The sequence below is a fragment of the Mastomys coucha genome, unplaced genomic scaffold (assembly GCF_008632895.1).
Source record: "Mastomys coucha isolate ucsf_1 unplaced genomic scaffold, UCSF_Mcou_1 pScaffold8, whole genome shotgun sequence".
In the NCBI taxonomy this organism is placed as follows: domain Eukaryota; kingdom Metazoa; phylum Chordata; class Mammalia; order Rodentia; family Muridae; genus Mastomys; species Mastomys coucha.
In genome coordinates this window covers 42,522,230-42,544,409 of record NW_022196914.1, presented here as the reverse complement: position 1 = coordinate 42,544,409, position 22,180 = coordinate 42,522,230, and the positions used below count along the sequence as shown (strand labels likewise).

At 38.5% G+C, this 22,180-nt stretch overlaps 1 protein-coding gene across 4 annotated transcripts in view; it reads left to right on the top strand.

Moving 5' to 3' along the window:
- Positions 1-22,180, top strand: part of Adgrv1 (adhesion G protein-coupled receptor V1) — a 543,529-nt gene that overhangs the window by 59,746 nt on the left and 461,603 nt on the right. For all 4 annotated transcript variants that reach the window (XM_031360570.1, XM_031360571.1, XM_031360569.1 and 1 more), the window contains exons 12-21: positions 1,437-1,563; positions 1,649-1,834; positions 2,627-2,807; positions 3,688-3,851; positions 4,856-4,979; positions 6,156-6,422; positions 8,000-8,126; positions 8,711-8,925; positions 9,852-10,583; positions 11,994-12,367. In XM_031360570.1, coding sequence (XP_031216430.1) covers positions 1,437-1,563; positions 1,649-1,834; positions 2,627-2,807; positions 3,688-3,851; positions 4,856-4,979; positions 6,156-6,422; positions 8,000-8,126; positions 8,711-8,925; positions 9,852-10,583; positions 11,994-12,367 — 2,497 coding nt within the window. The remainder of the gene's footprint in view (positions 1-1,436; positions 1,564-1,648; positions 1,835-2,626; positions 2,808-3,687; positions 3,852-4,855; positions 4,980-6,155; positions 6,423-7,999; positions 8,127-8,710; positions 8,926-9,851; positions 10,584-11,993; positions 12,368-22,180) is intronic.

The window sequence follows — 22,180 nt, the reverse complement described above, 5'->3', positions numbered from 1 at the left end:
TCCTGGCTTATGTGGACGCCGAAAATTTTAAGAAATGAGGATATTTATAGAAATGAACTAGAGTCATTGACCACACAACCAATAATTGCTCTGGTGTTGGGCTTACTCCCTCTGTGGTTGCTAGCATGTGCTGTGTTGGTTGTTTGGTTTCTTAAAGCAGAAGCATGTTAGTTCATGTTTCTTCCCACACAGAAACCACAGGCCTGTGTCCGTGTCTCTGGATTGCTTGTGGTTTCACTGTGACTTGGGGGTCAGATCATGACCACATTTTTTGTTCCCTAGGAAGTCACACGTGGAGAGGTTCAATCCAGTTCGCATGACTAAGACTTCCTAAGAGCTGACTCTAGTCTCAACCCAGTTCTCATGACTGAGACTTCCTAAGAGCTAACTCTAGTCACATGGCTTGCAGTCTCTTTGATCATCCTAATTATACTTAGGCACAAATACCTGAAATCATAAAATGTTTTATCTATCCATTTCTCTATTCATCAACACACACACACACACACACACACACACACACACACACACTTGTTGTTATTGCATATCAGCATCTCAGATCTACTTTATTTCTTTTTTATTAGATATTTTCTTTATTTACATGTCATATGATATCTCCCTTCCCAGTTTCCCCTTTGAAAAAAAAGAAAAAAGAAGAAAAAAACCAAACAAACAAAAAGCCAAAACAAAACAAAACAAAAAACCAAACCCCAAAACACAAAAATGAAAACAAAAACAAAACAAAAAACCCTGTTCCCATCCCCCTCCCCCTGCTCACCAACCCACCCTCTCCCATTTAGACGACTTTATTTCTTTCATTCTATTTTACATTTTTTTTTCCTGAAAAATAGTTGAGGTTACAACTGAGACATATAGAAAGCACTTGAAAGCAAAAGGTATTTATAGATCATAACTGGGTTTACTTATTTAGTTTTGCCCATTTGTGGTTTGTAGTTACCCAGTTGATACATTACTTAATTAGTATAATTGTATTTAAGGAGACTTAAATATAATATTGAAAACACATGGATCAGAGAAGCTCAACACCCAGCAGCTATCAAGTTGTTTCAGTATGTTTTCTAACTAATTACAAACTACAATTTTCTAAAATGCTAATAAAATGTGATAGGATTTAATACTTTATATGAATGATTTCTATATTATTTATGTACCTATAAAGTCTAGTCAAATTAAAAAAAGATATAATGAATTCAAATGTCTTAAAGTAAGTGCTATCAATGAAAAACAGTTTTAGTATGAAGTGATTTTAATTACATGTAAATTTGTTTTAAGTTATAACCATTAGTTGATTTTTTTTTTTTATTATTTGGAAGAATTGTAAATACTGCTGGTGTTTTTTTTTTTTTTTTTAAAAGCCTCAAATAAATCTTGAAAATTTCAGACTAACAGAATGTGTTTCCCCTCTCACTTTCCAGGGTGAGTGTGGACAGTGATGTCCTAAAATCAGGCTATACTAGCCGAGACTTGATTATTTTGGAAAATGATGACCCCGGAGGCATTTTTGAATTTTCTTATGATTCTAGAGGACCCTATGTTATAAAAGTAGGTCCAAAACTTCACTCTGGATTCATAACTTCAGAAAAATGTTCTAGAAGAGATTGAACTTTTGTGGGTTTTGTTTTTAAAGGAAGGAGATGCTGTGGAGCTCCGAATTACTCGATCCAGGGGCTCGCTTGTTAAACAGTTCCTCCGCTTTCACGTGGAACCCCGAGAGAGCAATGAATTCTACGGAAACACGGGGGTGCTGGAATTCACTCCAGGAGAAAGGGAAGTAGTGATCACCCTACTCACCAGACTGGATGGCACGCCAGAGGTCGGAACTTGTGCTGTGTCCTTGTGAAAGGTTGACAGTCTCAGGATATTGAGAATAGAAATATTTTGAACATTGACAGGAAGACATAAGAAAGAATTAGGTACTCGTGTATAGAAACATTTAAAAAGAAGCTTGAAAAGCAGAATAGAATTCATTGAACTTACAAGAGTGTATTGTTATCCTAAAACAAGAACTAGAAAATTCTGAGCAGCTTGGCTTCCATGCTCGGGGCTTCCGTGCTCGGGGCTTCCGCTCGGGGCTTCCGCGCTCGGGGCTTCCGTGCTTGGCTTTCTCCATTTATGCTTCATTTTATTCTGCGTGGTCTATACTCACTGAACTCTTACTGGCATGCTTTGGAGTTAAAGCTCTGCTGCAAAATTATTTTTCAGAAAGAAATTAATTTGTTTTATAATAGGACCAGATGTATGTACTTCCAATATGTTTATGCTACAATTCATATGCAGCTTTCAAATTAATTTTATTTTTTTTATTCTTGCTCATTTAAATGAATGCTCGATCACCAATGAAAGGCCTTGAATTTTTACTGGCTTAGAATAGTATGGCCATTATACACATATATATGTATATATAAAATGTAAAGTAATATCTCCTATCTTTCAGTTAGTTGGCAAATGGTTTTAAAAATTAGGAATAACATAAACTCTCTTGTCTTCCATGTGATGTTTGACCCTGAGAAGTTGAATATAGTAACAGTGTCAGTCATATACACATTTTATTTGTGATGAAAACTTCAACTTTACATCTTTCTCTAATTCGGCATGCCTTTTGTAGTTGGACGAGCACTTCCGGGTGGTCCTCAGCAGCCATGGCGAAAGGGAGAGCAAGCTAGGCAGTGCTACCCTTGTCAACATAACAATTCTAAAAAACGACGATCCTCATGGGATTGTAGAATTTGTTTCCGATGGTTTGACTGCATCGATAAAAGAAAGCAAAGGGGAGGATGTCTATCATGGTAAATTATTCTGCTTGCTACACTTTATTCTGTTCTTTGAAGAAGACAGTAATCTCTTTTCAGCTTAATTTTTAAAAATTACTTTTATGTATGTGTATATGTGTGTGTTGCCTGTACAAATCAGTGTGTACCACATGTATGCATGGCCATGGAAGTCAAAAGTCGGTTCCCCTGAATTTGACATTAGCACTGGTGAGCCACCTGATTGGGTGTTGGAATCAATCCCGGGTCCTCTGGAAGAGCAGTAAGTGCTCTTAACCGTGGTCCCATCTCGCCATCCTTAGATCATTTCTTTAGCAACTATTGTCAGTTTTCCATTCTGCCTTAGAAATGGCATGCAACTTAGAAACTCCTCTTTTAAAACTCATATTTAGGCTTGCTGTTTTCATGTCTTCCATACCATTGGGGTGATATTGAAGACCTTAGTTACAGTTTGCTTTTAGCTAATACAGTGTAAACTCAGACACTCAGGAAGGAATCAAGTCCGTCAAATGGAGAGCACACTTCAGCTAAGAGTTACTATTGAGAAACCACTGCAGTGCCAGGAAGTGAGAATTCTTTTATTTTTAAAGCACCATCTGGGTAATAAAATGACTTTGCTTTGTCAACTTAAGCTTCCAGCAAATGCCTTTGGTGAATTTGCATGTAGGACTTTATAATTGATTCTAATTCCATTCCTATGCCAGGTGATTCTTTAATATCCCAAAGTGCAATGGAAAAAATTGAACACACAATGAAAAATTGAAATTAAACACACACACACACACACACACACACACACATCAACCTTGGTGTACATGCTAAGCAAGTGTTGATGAAGAGGGGTTTGGATTTGTGCTTATTTTGATCGTTCACCCTATGTTCTGTGTGTATCTCTCAGCTGTTTATGGTGTAATACGAACCCGAGGCCACTTTGGTGCTGTTAATGTATCATGGGTGATTAGTCCAGACTTTACGCAAGATGTGTTTCCTGTGCAAGGAACTGTTTGTTTTGAAGATCAAGAATTTTTTAAAAACATCACTGTTTACTCCCTCGTAGATGAAGTAAGTGCTGCTCACATGGTTTTCTGCCTGGCTTGTTGGAAGCATCAAATCACACCATTTTGGTGTTATTTGCTAGGTTTCTCTTTTGTGGTGCCGATGGTCAAACTCTGTGTCATGCACGTGGTCTACATTTACAGCTCATTCATTCCTTTTCATCTAATAATTAAATACCTGGCTATACATTTTGTGGGAGACGTTTAGCAACATACCCACTTTTTGACATTTTGAAGAGGAGCTGTCTTCTGGGTATCTCGTGGTGTATTTCAGTATGAGGACCCTAAGCACAGTTGTCATCAGCCTCACAGGAAAGACAAGGAGCTTTGCTAAGATGGAGAGCAGACCTTTCTCAGGGAAAGCAGTGAAGGTGACCCTTTCCCTCAGAAGTGGCGCCAGCAGACAAAACTATCCCTTTTTTCCCCCTGTTTTGTGTTGAGGAGAAGACTAAGTGATACCAGCAATGGGAAAGAAAAATAATATCCATCTGGGTGTATAAGAGTCAGAGAGGTGGAACTCTCATCTTTTAGAAGACATGAGAGTGAGGATGTCATTGGACCTCCTCAGGAACCTTCCAGAGGGTTTTAAGACAGAGTTGGGAACTAATAGTCCAGCAACTGTTAGTTCTCTGTTTGGAAGGGTTTCAATTGTTACATTGTTTTTCTGGTCTGTTTTTTTTTTTTCTTACAGTTAATTTGTTTTCCATTTTCTTATAGAAATAATATAAGCCTCTGCAGTACGGCCAGGTTTTCCTTACTTAAGTCAGAACATGCATATTTCCGTTATACTCCCCTGTCCCCTGCAATAAAATGGCTGCTTGGAGGAACAATATTGAAATGATTTTAGGGCAATCTGAGTTTTATGGGAAAACGTTTAAAGAAGCCTTCATCTTATAGATGAAAATAAAAATGGGAAGAAATAACTGAGCTTTCAAAAACAAATAACAGGCATAGATAATGTCATTAGATTCATGATTCACTTGACTTAAAGTATGTACCATTTCGCCAAAGATTCCAGAAGAGATGGAGGAATTCACCATTCTCCTACTTAATGCCACTGGAGGAGCTCAAATAGGAAACAGGACAACTGCCTTCCTGAGGATTCTAAGGAATGATGACCCCATTTACTTTGCAGGTGGTATTGCTATCTTGTTTTAGTGAGTTTACATCAGTCTTAAATAATATATATGTTTTAAGACATTTTTATTTGGACGTATGCTTTGTCAGTTTGTATGCATGTGTACCACGTGCATGCCTTGTGCCTGTGGAAGTCATGTGGGACAATGGATCCCTGCAACGGGAGTCAGGATGGCTGTGACCTGTCATGTGGGATCAAACCTGGCTCCTCTGCAAGAGCGACAAATACTCTAATCTGCTGAGCCATCTCTCCAGCCCCCATGCATAGGTTTAAGAAGAATTATTAACTTAACATTTTCTATAGTGTAATCAATTTGTTTAAGTATAATTTTGTGATTCATTTGATAATTGGTATTCTGTATTTGAGTTTAAACATTCTTAATTTTAGGACCTTCTGAAACAAAACAAGAAAGGGCAATTGGCAGGTTGCTACTTGCTTTTCATCCCCAGCATGCCTTTCTTTGGGTAGACAAGAGGGACATGTCTGAGAAGTCATTTCCTAACAGAGTCTGATGGACTTAGGGCTTGCTCTTTCTAAGGGTGGTCACATGTTAATCACAATAGCTGATGGTTAATGGACCTATTAATTAAGAATCCTCCCTTTTTGTCATTTTACTGCTTTCATTACACCTGTACTTTGCTCCTGAAGCATCTTTTAGTTCTGCTTATGAGACTTAATCACATTTTTAATTCTTTGAAATCTCTTTTGTATAAGATATATATATAGATGTATATAGATGAAATTTATGATATAGTAGCATCCTGAGCCTCTTTTTACACTATTTTTAACCTTCAGGTAATATGTAGTTAATGAATTAGTCTTATCTCTTTATGCGTATCTCTTTTCTAACTACCATGACAAAATGAAACAAGAGATTTCTATTCAAGGAACTTAACTTTAACATGAGGTATATATTAAGCTGCAGTCGTGAGAAGAAGGAAATCTAATGATATTTACTGACAGCTCAGCTGGCACAGACACTGGATACTGTTGAGCATTAGGCAAGGAGGGGCACTGACTTGAGGCCTTCAGCAGGAGCTTGTATCAGAGGGGTGCAGAGTAAACACTGAGTCCAGGCTTTTCCTGTCAGTGTCAGGCCGAAACGGGAGTGATCTGAAAATATCCTCATGGACTGGCACAGGCTTATGTATTTCTGTTCTGTATGTATTTCAGAGCCTTGTGTTGTGAGGGTCCAGGAGGGTGAGACTGCCAACTTTACAGTTCTCAGAAATGGATCTGTTGACGTGGCCTGCACTGTTCAATATGCTACTATGGATGGAAAGGCTTCAGGAGGAGAGGGAGACTTTGTTCCTTTTGAGAAAGAAGAAACCCTTGTGTTTGAAGTCGGAAGCAGAGAGCAGAGTATATCTGTATATGTCAATGACGATGGAATCCCAGAAACAGATGAGCCTTTTTATATAATCCTGTTCAATTCAACAGGTAAATAAATACTGTTCTGGCTGACCTGTGGTTTTCTGTACTGGTAAGTAGTTGTGCCAGGTAAACCTTTGCTATAATCTGGGACTGCTCATGAAGAAAGCCGTGTACTGTTGCTTTCTTGGCTGGTGGGATGAAGAAGATGGTCATTAAACCTTTCTGTGCAGTGTAAATTAGGTCGCAGTGTGATAAAATTCTGGGAAAATCAACTTATAAGCAGAAAGGCTTTGGTTCCTGGATTCAGACCCATCATGGCTATTTAGCTACATTGTTTCCATGCCTGAAATGAAGCACAGCTCGGAGGGGAGCTAGTATCAGTGCAAACTGCCACCTATGTCACCTTTCAGGTTTCCTTAGTTCTCCGAATAACACCGTTTGTAGCAATCTTACCCTGACTGGAATTATTCATTTCACTTAATGGTAACGTTCCTCCAATCTTCTCAGTGTAAAGTAATTCTGTGGTCTTTCTTTGGCTCTCATGATTCCAGCAAAGCCACAAGCCTGAATGGCTCGTTTGTGTTTGCCCGATGGTTCTTTTTAATTTGATGCAAGTATTTTATTCTTGGTATTAACACCACAGATGCAGTTCCGTGTTCTTCATATGTCCTCTCAGGACTTTGCTTTGTCCCCTCATTATACTTGTTTTGGTTAAATTAAAGTGTTGACCTACAAGCTTATTTCTTAGTGTCATTAATAAGTGCTTGTGGGTACTTAACATGAAATTATGTAGCTGTGTTATTACTCATTTTTTTTTCAAATTTTCACTGATATTTACTGGAATAAAATCATAATTTCTATTTAGTGATGTGATTGCTTTTATCTTAGGCTTATGATTACTTTTGCCCAAATTTGGCTAGTGGCAATCTATTCATCATGACTTTTTTTTTTTTTTTTTTTTTTTTTTTTTTTTTTTTTTGTCTTTTGACATGTTCTTCTTATTCTTCAAGCTTTGCTTCATTTGTTCTCATAGCAAGCTGTTCCACGCTCACTGTGTAATTTTCCTGTCACAATCCTGAGAGTATCCAGTTCTTTTGGAAACCCCAACTTTAAGAAAGTTATTGATTAGTTAGAATCTGGTCACTGGCTGTGGTTATGGCTATTGAGGTTTTATTATTTCTAGTGACTTTTAATGTGTACAGACTGGGAGTATATATGCACACACATGGTTACTTTGTGTGTGAATGGTATGTGTGCTCACCCATGTATTTGCATGTGGTGGCCAGAGAACATTGTTAGGCATCCTCCTCTAACAGTCAGTTCATGTTTTATGAGGCAGGGTCTCTCTCTGAACTTCATTTGTGTAACTTTAGCTATGCTGACTGGCCCACAAACACTTTGGATACAACTGTCCTGGTGTCCTAGCTGAGGTCACAGATGCCCTTAGGGGCTGGAATCTGAATGCAAAACATATTCATGCACCAAGCTCTCTACCCACTGAGCCATCCCTGAAGCCTTTTCATATATGTAGTTGTATATTTCTTAGAATTTAAGTGAATAAAATGAATACAGGTTAAGAAATTTTGTTAAAATAAAAATTAGTTTTTTTAAAAATGCCTTTGACTCTTTTGGTTTTAATTTAGGTGACACAGTAGTTTATGAGTATGGGATAGCTACAGTCATAATTGAAGCCAATGATGACCCAAATGGTGTTTTCTCTCTGGAGCCCATAGACAAAGCGGTGGAAGAAGGAAAGACAAATGCATTTTGGTAAGTATATTTGGATAAGCAAAGTTAAAATTGGATTCAATAAAATGATATCATTAATGGGAAAATGGAAACACTATTAGTCTATATGGATAAAGATGTAAATGGGACAAATGGTAACTTTGTGTATGCTCTGCTATAATATTTTTCATTAAGGAACTATCTGTGACAACCATTTATCTGCTAGGCAGAACTTGGTCTCCTTGCCCTTCTCCCTCCATGTTCTATCTTTTCAAGACTAGAGGACTTCAGTTATTCAGTCTTCAGGAACAATCTTCATAGGATTTGCAGCTTGTGACTCCTTGCACCTGGGATTTTTTCTTCTGAGAAATGTTGCCCATTACTATCAAGTTCCTTTTCACTTGGGCTTAGAATTTGCCATGCTGATTGGCTTTGAACAGGAGATTCTGAGATTGTTTGTCCTTTTTAATTCTTGCTACTTTTTCTTTTCCGTGGTTGCTCAGTGAGACTGGCTGGCTAATTTGGAGATAAATGTATACTTTCAAGAGAGCACAGACTGCTTTAGTTATAGTCATATTCACCACGTACACGTTTCATAAAAACACTTTTGTTCCATTTTCACACAGGATTTTACGGCACCGAGGCCACTTCGGCAATGTCTCTGTGACTTGGCAGCTGTTCCAGAATGCTTCTCTGAAGCCTGGACAAGAGTTCTATGAAACATCGGGGACTGTTAACTTCACAGACGGAGAAGAAACTAAAGCAGTAACTCTCCGTGCATTCCCAGATAGGATTCCTGAATTCAATGAATTTTATATTCTAAGACTTGTAAATATTTCAGGTATTGACCTTTTCCATCACTTATGTTAACACCAAAAATGTAGATTATACTTACATAGAATTGTGTACAAAACCAAGTTGCCAGTGAGGTGAAATGTATTATTATTGTCTGATTTTAATGTGAAAGTACCTTCTTGGTAGAAGTTTTTTGTTGTTGGGTTTTGTTTGTTTGTTTGTTCATTTTGTTGTTTTGTTTTGTTCTGGTTTTGTAGTGCTGAGAGGCAAACCCTAAGCCTATGTGTGTTAGGAAGTGCTCTACCACTGATGCACACCCTAGCCCTTTTTTTGCTGACCATTTTGATACATCAGGATGTCTTTGGTGATATATAGGTTGGCTTGGAAATACGATCCATAGAGTTCGTTGCTGGTGTGCCACCAGTGACGAAATTTTGTTTCAGTTTGTGGTCTCACTGTACAGCTCAGGCAGGCTGACCTTCCGTCTGGACCTACTGCCTAAATCTCTAGAGCGCTGGGGTTATAAGCATGCGACACAGCATCTGACTTAGTTTTTCTCATTTATTTATTCATTGGTGTTAGACATAGAATCTCGGACTCCATGCTAACCATGTGCCCTACCTTTTAACTATGCCCTCAGCCAAAACAATATTTTTTTGCATGTTCATTTTAAGGTCTTAGGAAAGTTCCATTTTATGAATGGAGGCTTTCTCTTTCTTACTGTTTTCAGTTTAAGCATAATTTTTTTTTGGTAGGGGCTTAACTGATTATTAATATGGATAGGCTAATTGATGTTATTTGATTGTATTGCCCAAATGTGGTGAAAACAATATGATGATGCCATTATTTACTGATAATGAATATATTATTTTACTAGAAAATTCTCTGTAAAACATAGTGCCTTTTCTTTTTCTTAGACTAAAAAGTATTTAACTTCTGGCTTTTTAATTATTCTAAATTTTCCCACTACAGGTCCCGGAGGCCAACTAGCTGAAACCAACCTTCAGGTGACAGTCATGATTCCATTCAATGATGATCCATTTGGGATTTTCATCTTAGATCCAGGGTGTCTAGAGAGAGAAGTGGCTGAAGACGTCCTCTCAGACGACGACATGTCTTATATTACCAGCTTCACCATTTTGCGACAACAGGGTGCCTTTGGTGATGTACGGCTTGGCTGGGAGGTACTGTCCAGAGAGTTCTCTGATGGCCTTCCACCAATGATCGACTTTCTGCTGCTGGGAGTTTTTCCAAGCACTGTGCCTTTGCAGCCACATATGCGACGTCACCACAGTGGAACCGATGTCCTGTACTTCAGTGGACTAGAGGGTGCCTTTGGGACTGTGGATCCCAAGTACCAGCCCTCCAGGAATAACACAATTGCCAACTTTACATTTTCAGCTTGGGTGATGCCTAATGCCAATACGAATGGATTTCTCATGGCCAAGGATGACAGTCATGGCAGCATCTACTATGGGGTAAAAATCCAAACAAATGAAACCCACCTGACTCTTTTCCTTCATTATAAAACTTCTGGATCAAATGTTACATATATTGCCAAGAGCACTGTCATAAAATATTTAGAAGAAGGTGTTTGGCTTCATGTTTTAATCATCTTAGATGATGGCATAATTGAATTCTATCTGGACGGAAATGCAATGCCCAGAGGCATAAAGAGTCTGAAAGGAGAAGCCATTACTGATGGTGAGTGTCTGCATTGCACCGAGCACACTGAATAGGAACGATTCTCAACCCTTCAATTAAAAAGGTTGATTGTTTTTTTTTTTAAAGGAAAGAGCTAGCAAATGTTTTGAAACTTGACTTTGTTTTCTCTAGTAAAGCTATATGCCTACCAACACCAAAGCTCTGTAAAGTTGAGTGTTTCAGAAATGAAGGGTGCAGTCTGGGGGAAATCAGAAACAAACTCTAGGTGAGAGATGTGCAAGCGGATCCCTACAAAACTTTGTGGGAAGAGAAACAACAATAGGAATGTTCTTTGTCTCTAGTTAGTGATCAGGAAGGAACTGTTTCTGTACAGGAATGAGCAAAGGTCTGGAACTGAAACAGCTCATTGTATCTGGGGAACTCCTTTTCATTCAGTATTTCTGGAGGTGAAGGGTAATGGAAAAATGACAGAAGAGCCATTAAGAGAACATAGTAACTAGAAATGATTACAGGCACTATGTCATCAGCAGGTGAACTAGTGAATTCTGTGCCTTGCTTTGAAGGGATAATCTTTGTTGACTTTTAGCCAGACCACCCACCCTCTCTTAGGATAACTTCCTGTGGACTGTATGTACTTAGGAGTCTGAGGCAGGCGGATCATGTGCAACAAGCCAACCTGGGCTATTCAGCAAGTTGCTAGCCAGAAGCAATAATGAGATCCTGTCATAAAACACCAAAAACCAAAATCAAAAACAAACCAACTGAACTATAAATTGACAAAGTCCTAAAAAGGACTGTGGAGGTATAGTGCTACATAGCTGGCCTGTATACTATTACTGTCTTTAAAAGTGCTTCATGCTTGAATGCAGTGTTTCTAAGAACTACTGGTTTCTACGTTCCATTAGGTTTTGGACAAAATGATATATTTGGTCTGTAGAAACACCACTTTAGTTAACTCGAGATGGGTCTTTAACACATAGAGGTTTCAAGTTCTCTATGAATAGTAATCTGTAGTTTTAAAATTGGAACAGAATGAACCCTTTCCATGTTTAGTTCAGTAAGTAATTTTAAAGTGTTATAGACATGCATATACTCAAATAAATATATAACCCAGAAATACACATGGGTAGATAGATATATGTCAGGATGTGTTTATTTATTTTTCTGCTCATAAATGATTTTGACAGACTGATATAAATTACTTATAAGTAACCATCATTTAAATTTGAAGGCAGATTTTGCAGTGGAAGATCACAAAATCCAGCAATTATTGTGCAGGTTCTTTTTTGTCATCATAGAAGATATTTATTTGATCACTTTTTAGTTATTCCCAAATTTTTGTTATCAAACATATGATTCAGTGAAATCGTCTTGCTTTCTGAAACACACTTGTAGGTTGTGATAGGAGAGAGTGGCTGTTGTAGCATCTAAATGCACATCTGATTTCAGGTCCTGGGATCCTGAGAATTGGGGCAGGGATGGATGGTGGTGACAGATTCACAGGTTGGATGCAGGATGTGAGGACCTATGAGCGCAAACTGACTCCCGAAGAGATTTACGAACTTCATGCTATGCCTGCAAGGAATGATTTACACCCGATTTCTGGGTATCTGGAGTTCAGACAAGGAGAAACTAACAAGTCATTCATTATTGCTGCAAGAGATGACAGTGAGGAGGAAGGAGAAGAATTATTCCTTCTTAAACTGGTCTCTGTGTATGGCGGGGCTCAGATTTCTGAGGAAAATAGTACTGCTCGGCTAAGGATACAGAAAAGTGACAATGCCAATGGCCTGTTTGGCTTCACTGGAGCTTGTATACCAGAGGTAAGTAGGGAGCTTGGAGAATTTCAAGGCAAATCATTCATTGTAGGTGGATTTGTCTGGGCTTGAACTAGCTTGAAGTATGAAAGAGCCACGTTTGCGCATACAAAGCTCAATCCCTGTTCCTGGTAGACTGCAGCTTGAGTCGCCTTACTGAGGTGAGAGAAACAATAGCAAAGAAAAGCAAGTAACCCTTAGCAATTGAACTTTAAAGTTGATCACTCTAAAGAATGAGTAATTATACACCATGTCTAATTTGGCTCATATTTTGAATACCATACTTGGATATAAAATAATTCATATAGGAAGCCTGTATGAATAACTAAAAGTGAAACTCCATTTCAATATTCCTTTGTTTTTTAGGGGAAACGTTTTATAGGGTTCTTCCAATTTGGTTGTAATTGTTTCTTACCACCATTCTTGGCTGGCTCAATTCATTAGACTGGTATACGGCCTTATCTCTTCTTCCTAAGCTTTCAAGGACATGTGATCATCTCTCCTGATTAGTAATAGGAGAGCTCGGGAAACTGCCTCCCAGGTGTTGTGTATGACAGCAAACGTTCCGTGTCCAGAAAAGGCTGCCAAGAACCAAGCGAGCCTTCTGCTCTGCAACGTGACACCACGTTGATCTGGATGAGTATCTATGTGAACTGGATAATTAAGCAAAGCAGGATCAGTAGAACTTGAAAAAAAAAAAAACACCTGTGTTTTAGAGCTCATTGTAGCTTCCATTGGGACACCCAGATCTCTTGAATTCTTTGTGGTCCCCTTAGTTTATGTGACAATCACAAGACTAGAGATCTTCAGCATTTTTTTTTATAAACTTGTGAAATATCACATATGTTGATAATGATTTTAAACTGCTCTTTCACATTTATTTATTGATTACTTATTCATTATCTTTGTATTTGTATGGGTGAACATGTGCCATGCTATGTCTCTGGAGGTCAGAGGATTAACCTATGGGAATTAATTCTCCTCTTCTGCCATTTGGATCTCAGGGATCAAACTCAGGACATCGAGCTTGGTGGCAAATACCTTAAACCACAAATACATGTTTTTCAAATATTCCGTGCCACGAGATGAGATTTTCTGTTGCATTACCAAAGTGTGATGGTCAGGGAGTGGGAAGATTGTTGGAGTCAGGAGCAGAGGACACACGTTTGACTCAAAACCTGCAACTTTAGCTCCATGCTGCTGAAGTCTGTACTCAGGCATGCATGTGGCTGTTTGCATGCATTCACTCACTTAAACAAATGTGGTGATGGGCTATGAGAATTTCTCAGTGGTTAGAGCGAGTGTCCTTGTCCCACAGAAAACTAGATAGGTGTGATGGCCACCTGAAATCCAGGACTCAGGAGGCAGACGAATAGAGATGCCTAGGGCAAGCTAGAGTGAAAGTAATCTGTGAACCCTGGGTTCTGCAAGCCACCCTGTATCAGCAAATAAAGTGGAGAGGTATTGCAGCAGAGACCCAACATGAACTTCAGGCCTTCATGTGCACATGCATAGTGGTGTGGCCACACATGTGTAAACACAGAATTCCATAGCTACACCACATGCACATGTACACACCACTCACACACAAATACACATGTACATGCACAGATAGGACTGAAAGCCATGGTGGGTAAGTGAAGAAAGGTCCAGATACAATTTTGAATCATGAGCAGAAATAACTCCTGACCTCATGGACCAACATCTTTTTCTAGGGAAAAATGGTTAACAAACATTGTTTTTACAATCTTTGAAATTTGGCACATATTTTCACAAAATGAGCTATTGGCTATGAGAAAAATAGATCATGGTTCTGGTTGGTAATAAAAAGTCCAGTCTTTCACATGAAAGAAATCTAAATTTTAGAAACTTTTGTCAGCCAAAGTGAGTTTGACTGTTTCCCACTACTTCAGATGTTTGAGATAATGTTGCCAGTGATCTATACTAGTGTGATTGTTTTGTATAATTAAATACTTCAACATGTGGATGATATGTAGAACTCAGTAAGCTAATGCTGTTTTACATCATCATTGCATGAATAGAGGATTGATCCTAGTGCAATGTGGGCAGAGGGTTAAATGCAGGACAATGTGCATGTGCGTGTGTAGTCACATGGCACTAAGCTCTGAGAAATGGCCAATTTCCAAATTTTGGTGTAGTAAAATGCAGTGTGAATAATTATCCTAAAAGCCTATGAAGATGCCACTGTTTTCTAGTTAAGTGGGCAAGGCTGGAATTTTCTCTATATTTGTCAGGTAGAACACGAGAGTCGAAAACACATTGGCTACAAAAGGAGCTATGACTCAGCTGTCTTCTATTAAGCCAGACTAGAAAGACATGAAAATAGAAAATGCTGCTTGGTGTTGCTGGTTGTCCTTGTTTTAGAATATATAGCTAGGACTCAGGATATGTGCTGTTTGTGTTGACAGGCAGGCTCATGGTTGCATTGCTGTTCGGTATTAGTCATTACTTATTTCATTGTTACATTGTAGCACGGTGGAGAACTCCAGACTTCATAAACATACACAGAAACTATTTAGATTTCTCAGTGATTTTTATGAATGTGCAGGTTCCACAAATAAAAAGATTGGAGAAGTCTTTATTTATTTTATGCCTCTTATGACATTCAGTTTAATAGCTACTTGGTTTATTTTCAGAAATATTGGAAGTGACCGTAATTACTTTTATGTTTTTTTTCTCACTTGATTTTAACATTTATTATTTTTAAATGTTTCCTTTTGTCATATATTCATTAGCATGATGCTGGATTATATAAGAGCATTTTCATGCATCTATATAATATACTCTGAACACATTAAGTTCCTGTATTTCCTTCCCTTCTCTTTGTGCCCCCTGCAGAGCAGATTTAGACCTAATTCTGTACCCCCAGAACTCACTATGCTTGATTAGGTATGGTGTTACGGTTATTGGCTTTTGGTATGGTGTTATGATTATTGCCTTTTGAATGTGGGAAATTCAGGGGGACATATTCCATTTGTAAATCTTCCTGTCTAGGCTTTTGTAGTTTGCAATAGTCATATGAATTTATTTTTGGTACATATGAAGTGATATAATATTTCACAGCTGGAAGATCAGTCAGTTAATACACAAATGTCTTAAGACAGCACGTTTCATGAGACACTTTCATGATGTATGCTTTGCTCTCTCAGCTCCTGCCTTCTTGTGATACTCTTTATGTTCACAAAAGTCTCTCCCAGATCCAGTTCATTCTCCTTAATCTGCCTTGCCTCGGTTGCTCTCATCACTGTGTTTGAGACCATACTTCATATACCTACACCTTAGTTTTACCTTCTCCAGTTCATTTTCCTTAATCTGCCTTGCCTCGGTTGCTCTCATCACTGTGTTTGAGAGTCCATACTTCATATAGCCATACCCTTAGTTTTACTTTCTCCAGGAAGATTCTGATGACACATCAAGGAGCCAAAACCAACCACCAAACCAACCAACAAAGCAAAAATCAAACAGAAACCCAAATTCCTTACATTTCCAATGCTGCTAGTTCTGAAGATATTTAGTATTTTCAAAATATTTTGCATTTGATAGCAATTCTTTGTAAAAAAAATTAGGTTTTCATAGTTAGATTGAGCAAGATTATGAGTATAATATACATGTATCACATAAATTAAATGCATAATTTTTACACTCTATCCTTTTAAATTATCTTTAATCTTTTCTTTACAGTCTGGTCATTATCCCCTTCCTGATCTGCCTTCATCCCATTCCTCTTCCCCCTTCTCTAAGATAATGTCCCCCACCCACCCCCACCCTACCCTGCCAGACCTCCCTATATCCTAGGGCCTCAAGTCTCTCGAGGGTTTGGTGCATCTTCTCCCACTGAGGCTGGACCAGGCAGTCCTCTACTATATATGTGTTGGGGGCTGCATACCAGCTAGTGTCTGGTGTCTGGTTGGTGGTCCAGTGTCTGAGAGAGCTCAGTGTTCCAAGTTAGTTGAGACCTCTGGTCTTCCTTATGGGGTTGCCCTCCTTCTTAACTTTTTCCAGCCTTTCCCTCATTCAACCAGAGAGTTTCTCAACTTCAGTCCATTGATTGGGTGTACTTATGTCTGTCTCAGTTAGCTGCTTGTTGGGCCTTTCAGAGGGCAGCCATGCTAGACTCCTGTCTGTAAACACTTCATAGCATCAGTAATAGTGTCTGGCCTTGGATCCTCCCCTTGAGATGGATCCCAAGTTGGGCCTGTCGCTGGATCTCCTTTCGCTCATCTTGTCTCCATTTTTGTTCCTGCAGTTCTTTTACACAGGAACAATTCTAAGTCAGAGTTTTTGACTGTGGGATGGCAGCCCCATCCCTGTTTATTCTTTACCCAGATGCACTATGTCCTGGGAAATCGCAGGCACTTACTAAATGATGATAGAGTCAATAAATGTATGGGTGGATCGGATCTCTGATTGTTTGGAGTGCAGGCAGTCTCTGTGTTGAGTAGATGACCGATCAGCATAGTACCTACCCACGTTATCATGTGCCTTCTCCATGCTTGCTCCAACTTTGTGCAATTTCTATGTTATTTCTTCTTTAGCTCACATCATAAAATTATGTACTCCATTGTAACTAACTGATGAAATTACTGTTTCACAATAATTTAAGAACTTGTTAGACTCACATTTTATAACTAATCTGTTGATTTCTATTTTTATATACTTAGCTTAAGGTCAATATAGAAATGGCTAGGGAAGATCATTGTAGAAAAAAGAATTCTATCTTCCCTTAACTGTTTTAAGCACCTACCATATTATATGAATACATTCCTTTAGTATTATACCAATATGGTATGATCCCTCACAATACATTACCTAAACATAAAACACAATAAAAACTCAAAATGGATTTATAATTTTTTAGCTTTAATTTTCTATTTCAGCTAAAAAGCCTGATTTACATTTCACACAACTGCTGTTTCTGAGCAAACAGACGTGACAGTTCTGCTTACTGATAACTGCTTATCTTCCATTGAACTTCCATTGGTCTTCCATATGAGTATTTGGCAAAATGCTGGCGAAGAAAGTGGTGCTGTAGAGATGGCCCTGCAATTAAGAACATGTACTGCTCTTACAGAGGCCCTGAGTTCTGTTCCCAGCATCCATATTGGGAAGATTACAACTGCCCAGAATTCCAGTCCCAGGGGCATCCAACACCCTTTCTTGCCTCCATTGCACCTAAACTCCTGTTTACATACCTACACACTTATATATACATGTAACTAAAATGAATTAAACGTGTAAAACAAAAGAGGATATGCAGTGTTGAACAGCACTGCTTCTAGTGTGAAACTGAGTAAAGGTGATTATGGTGGATCTATTCGCTAGCCTCAATGTTTGTGTCGACTCTAACATCATTTTGGGTAAATATGATAATTAGGTAAACCTTTAGATATATTTTTTTTCTATCTCTTGATAGATTCTGGTGTCAATAATTAGATTTGTAGTCCAGTGATTTTCCAAATGTGTCAGAAATGTCAAATTTGTGTTCCTAGGTATCCTGAATCAGGATTCCATTCCACGCTCAGATGTCAGATGAGGACAAGGGCAAAAGCATAAACCTGAATTTAAAGTCTCTGTAGATCATGTACACACACATAGAGGAGCTGTATTTAAGACAACAAAACTTTAGGGGATGCTGTTTTATCATATATAATATTTGTGAACATTAATAGTATATTTTTTAGCCAAGCATCCTAGATGATTCATTCTTATGGACTCTTGACACTTAAAGGAAACTTTAACTGAAATTTTGTAGGTATACATTGTTAAATACAGCACAAACCTATTACATTTTTCTGTTTAAACCTCATACATGGTGTGTATTTGAACATACTCTTATAGCATGTCAGGAGGTTATAGATTTGGTTGATAGTTTTACTACTTGAAGGTGTAGTGTAGAAACAAAGCTTTATTCTAGTTATGACCCTCCCACCCCGTCATGCTTTTTACATCTCAAAAGATCCTTCACACATTTCTAAGTAAATCTTTGAATTTGTTTACTCCCTATCCTTTGATGAAAGGAAGTGTTGAATATTTACATATTCAAATCATGGTTTATTGGCTTATATTGTACAAAAATTCATCCTTACTAAAATTTAGAGCAGTACTAAGGCAGACCCCAAGCTCAGAAAGAGTTGGCCAACACAAAGAGGACTCAGTCTCTGTCTCTCTCTGTTGTTTGTTTATGTTATTGTTTTATTTTGTTTCCTTTTTTTGTCACAGATGATGTTGGATGGGTGGAGGGTAGAATCTGGGTGAAGATGGGAGAGGGGAAAGAACATGACCAAAAAATACTATATTGATTTATCAAATAATAAATAAAAACAAAATTTGGAGGACAAATTGGAACAAATCAATTGTCATTGTGTTAGAAGTTGAAATACACAGGAATCCTCCTTTTCAGTATGTACATATTTCTTCTTTATAAATTGAGGCATTTTCACGTAGCATTTGTCTGTTAATACATGGATGTTTCTATATTTTGGGATGAAATACTTGTAATGTATTACTAGAATCTATGTATGGTTCTTGTTTAATTTCCATCTAAGTCCAGCAATCAGTATGATAAGAAGGGTCCAGAAGTAGCTGATGAGGACACAATGAAGGGGTTCAGAACAATGACCCTTGGCCACTCTCTTCCCATCACACACTTGCTCAGGTACACCCTGCCAGTGTGCAGCATCCCTAGAGGGAATCACACAGGAGGTCATGTGTGCACTTGGGTCTTTTTTGATGCTTTGTCCCCTTGTCAGCCCTTAAGGTTGGAGGGCCTCATCTATGGAGCAGTCAGTTCTGTTGTAGCATGTTGGATGATTTTCTGGGAGCCATCACGGTTACCAGGTCAGGTAGTGAGAACACTGAGCCCATTAGAGAGACAGTAGCAGGAGATACTAACACAAAGAATCTATCACTGATGCTTACGAAGCAAGGTGATGACTAACAAACAGTGTACACAGAACACATTTAAGGCAAATTAAAGCAATTGAAGCAAATGTGCTGTGGTGTACTGCTTTGTGAAGAAACTCTTTACCTGTAACAATGGCCCTCAGGTTACAGATTAATTGGTACCCCGAAGTGATACATGGAGAATGATTTCAAATCAGGAGAAGAACTCTAACACTGGAGATAAAGTATGGCTCACAACATGAATGCTATATGGTCGTCTCCGGTAGATGCTTGAGGCATTTGCGTATTTTTCTGTTGCTTGTCTTAAGTGGGAATAGTTTCCTGTGCTTACCTCATACCTTGTGGATGAACTCACATTGATAACCAAATGCAAAATTCAGTGTGTATTTAAATTATTTTCTGTGAAGGACTTTATTTTTTATTGAAAGTCATTTTTCATACAATATATTCTGATCATGATTCCCATCCCCCAACCTCCCTACTCACCCCACTTTATGCCCCCACCTCCCATTCTATTTAGAAAACAGTCAAATAGGCAAATAAAAATCAACCAAACCAGAGTAAAAAACAAAGCAAGACAAAAAACATAAGAAATATGTACACACAGAGACACCCACTCAAAAGCAAAACCCATAAAAACACAAAATCTGAAATCATAATACATAAGCAAAAGATCAAAAGATTAAAAAAATACCCAAACAAAGCAATATGAGACAAAGCTCTACAAAATATACCATTGAGCTTGTTTTGTGTGGGCCATCTCCTGCTGGGCATGGAGCCTACCCTTAAGTATGTTTTGTATTCCCAGTGAGACTCCATTAGAGAAAACTGATGTTTCCTTTGTAAGCAGTCTGTCAGTTGGAGATAGATGAGGGGGAGCTCATGTCCACTTCCCCTCCTTAACACATTGAAACAATGTCATGGTAACAACACTATTTTATCTAGTGTAATTGGATGTGCTTCGTTCCCTACCTTCTATCTGAACTCACTTGCCTTGTCTCAGCCTGTCTTCATATATCACTTATCAAATTTTATGTATAGATACTCCTTGTATATGGCCTTTGATATCATTTATCTCTTTACTTCCAAGTTTATTAGATCAATTCTGACCTCTCTAGAATTGTAAGTTCATTCCATGGCTGCAAATTTGAAACATTGCTTTGATGTTTTAATAGACAATTAAACTGGTATATATTTAGAACTCCTCTCTAATTCTTACAAAATTCCTTCACAATTCGATAGGAAAGAGCCATGGACAAGCCTGTTTGAAATGTTGGCACTTGCTGAAAGCAGGCTACTTCCTTTCTACTGCTCTATTCAGAGGTGCCTAAGAAGGACAGAGAGGCAGAGCTATAAACAGCTTATTGAATAATTCATCTTAAGGTAGAGGGAGAAATGGCTTGAAGTGTGAAGGCATACATACTCTTGAGCAATACTACTGATATAGCTTAATTACTAGGGATTTAGAAGAATCAAGATGACTAGAAGTAAGGTTGTTTGAGAAAGAGGCATGGGAATCAGAGCTGAGTTTAAGACAGACCTTTTTCAAGTGATTCTCAACAATCAGGAAGCCAACCTGAGACTTCTTTGCTTATTAGCCAGATTCTCCTCTGCCACATCACTGCTGTCATTAACAAGAGTACGCTGGGGGCTATACCTGGATATAATAGCATAGGTTTCATTGTTCTAAGACTCATCTACAAACTAATGTTTCTCAAACAACAGTGGCCAAGGGCAAGCACTTTCCAGTCAATGATTTAGTGGTAGATCCATCTCAGCCCCAGGAGCAGCAATTCCTTCTTAAGGGAATTGATGTAGGTAACTGGTTTGCATTCCCAGTACTTCTTGCCAGCACCAACACTAAGAGGCCTAATGGGTGCCGGTTTTAACCAGATGGGCATATGTATCTTGTGGCCACCTATTATGTGAAGGTCTGACAATAGGCATACAGTCAGAGGAATCACTTGCCTTACCATCTCACCCGAAGCAAATACATTTGATGGCTAGTGAAAGACTCAGGCAAGTTGTTAACTTAGACCTTGCCTTGTAGAGTTGGGATGTTGTCCCCAGGATGTCCTCTGTGCAGTGAGTGCTGTTATTAGCTTCTTTGTACTTGATAACTGGAATAAAGCCCAGGAAGCAGGAAGTCAGAATGAGACTGGCCCTAGCTCCACAGTCTTTCTGATTTACCATCTGAACTTGTTTCTAGCCTTCATCCTTCCCACATGGCCACTTTCTACCCTGACTGGGTTTCTGGAAGTAACTAGGTTGACAGAAGACACACCTAGAACTTCACCCAGCTCTTATCTGGTTGCTTCATCTTATACTACATGGCCAGCAGACAAAAAAATTAACATGTGGACCCATGTGTGCCCCTTCCTGTTTACTTCAGAACCATTTGGGTTCCTGCTGCTTTCTTGAAATTTATGATTTGTTGGAGAAAGTCCTGACAAGTCCAGTTGCTTTGAGAAATCTTTCCACTATTACCTGCCAGTAGACACATTCCAAGTCAGTTTTCTCCAGCCCTAATAGCAGTGCCAAAGTGAATCTTATGCCATCCGAAATACTTGCCTCTCAGTGCAGTTCAGTGCAGTTCTTTCCTCATGAATTATATATCCAAATGCAAAAACAAAGTCAAACTGAGACCCTATGGAGAGGATGCAGATCTGTTTAAAACAATCCAGACTCCTTGGTCTATATAGCTTTGACTCACTGTCTCAAGCTATTTAGATATAACCATACACACACACACGCATACACACACACACACACACACACACACACACACACACACACACCCCACAGGTCATTAAAAAGATACCAAGCAGTGTTGGAGTCCAAAACCAACATGAAAAGGATTAAAAGAGTCCTTCTTGAAATAGGAGTAAGAAATGG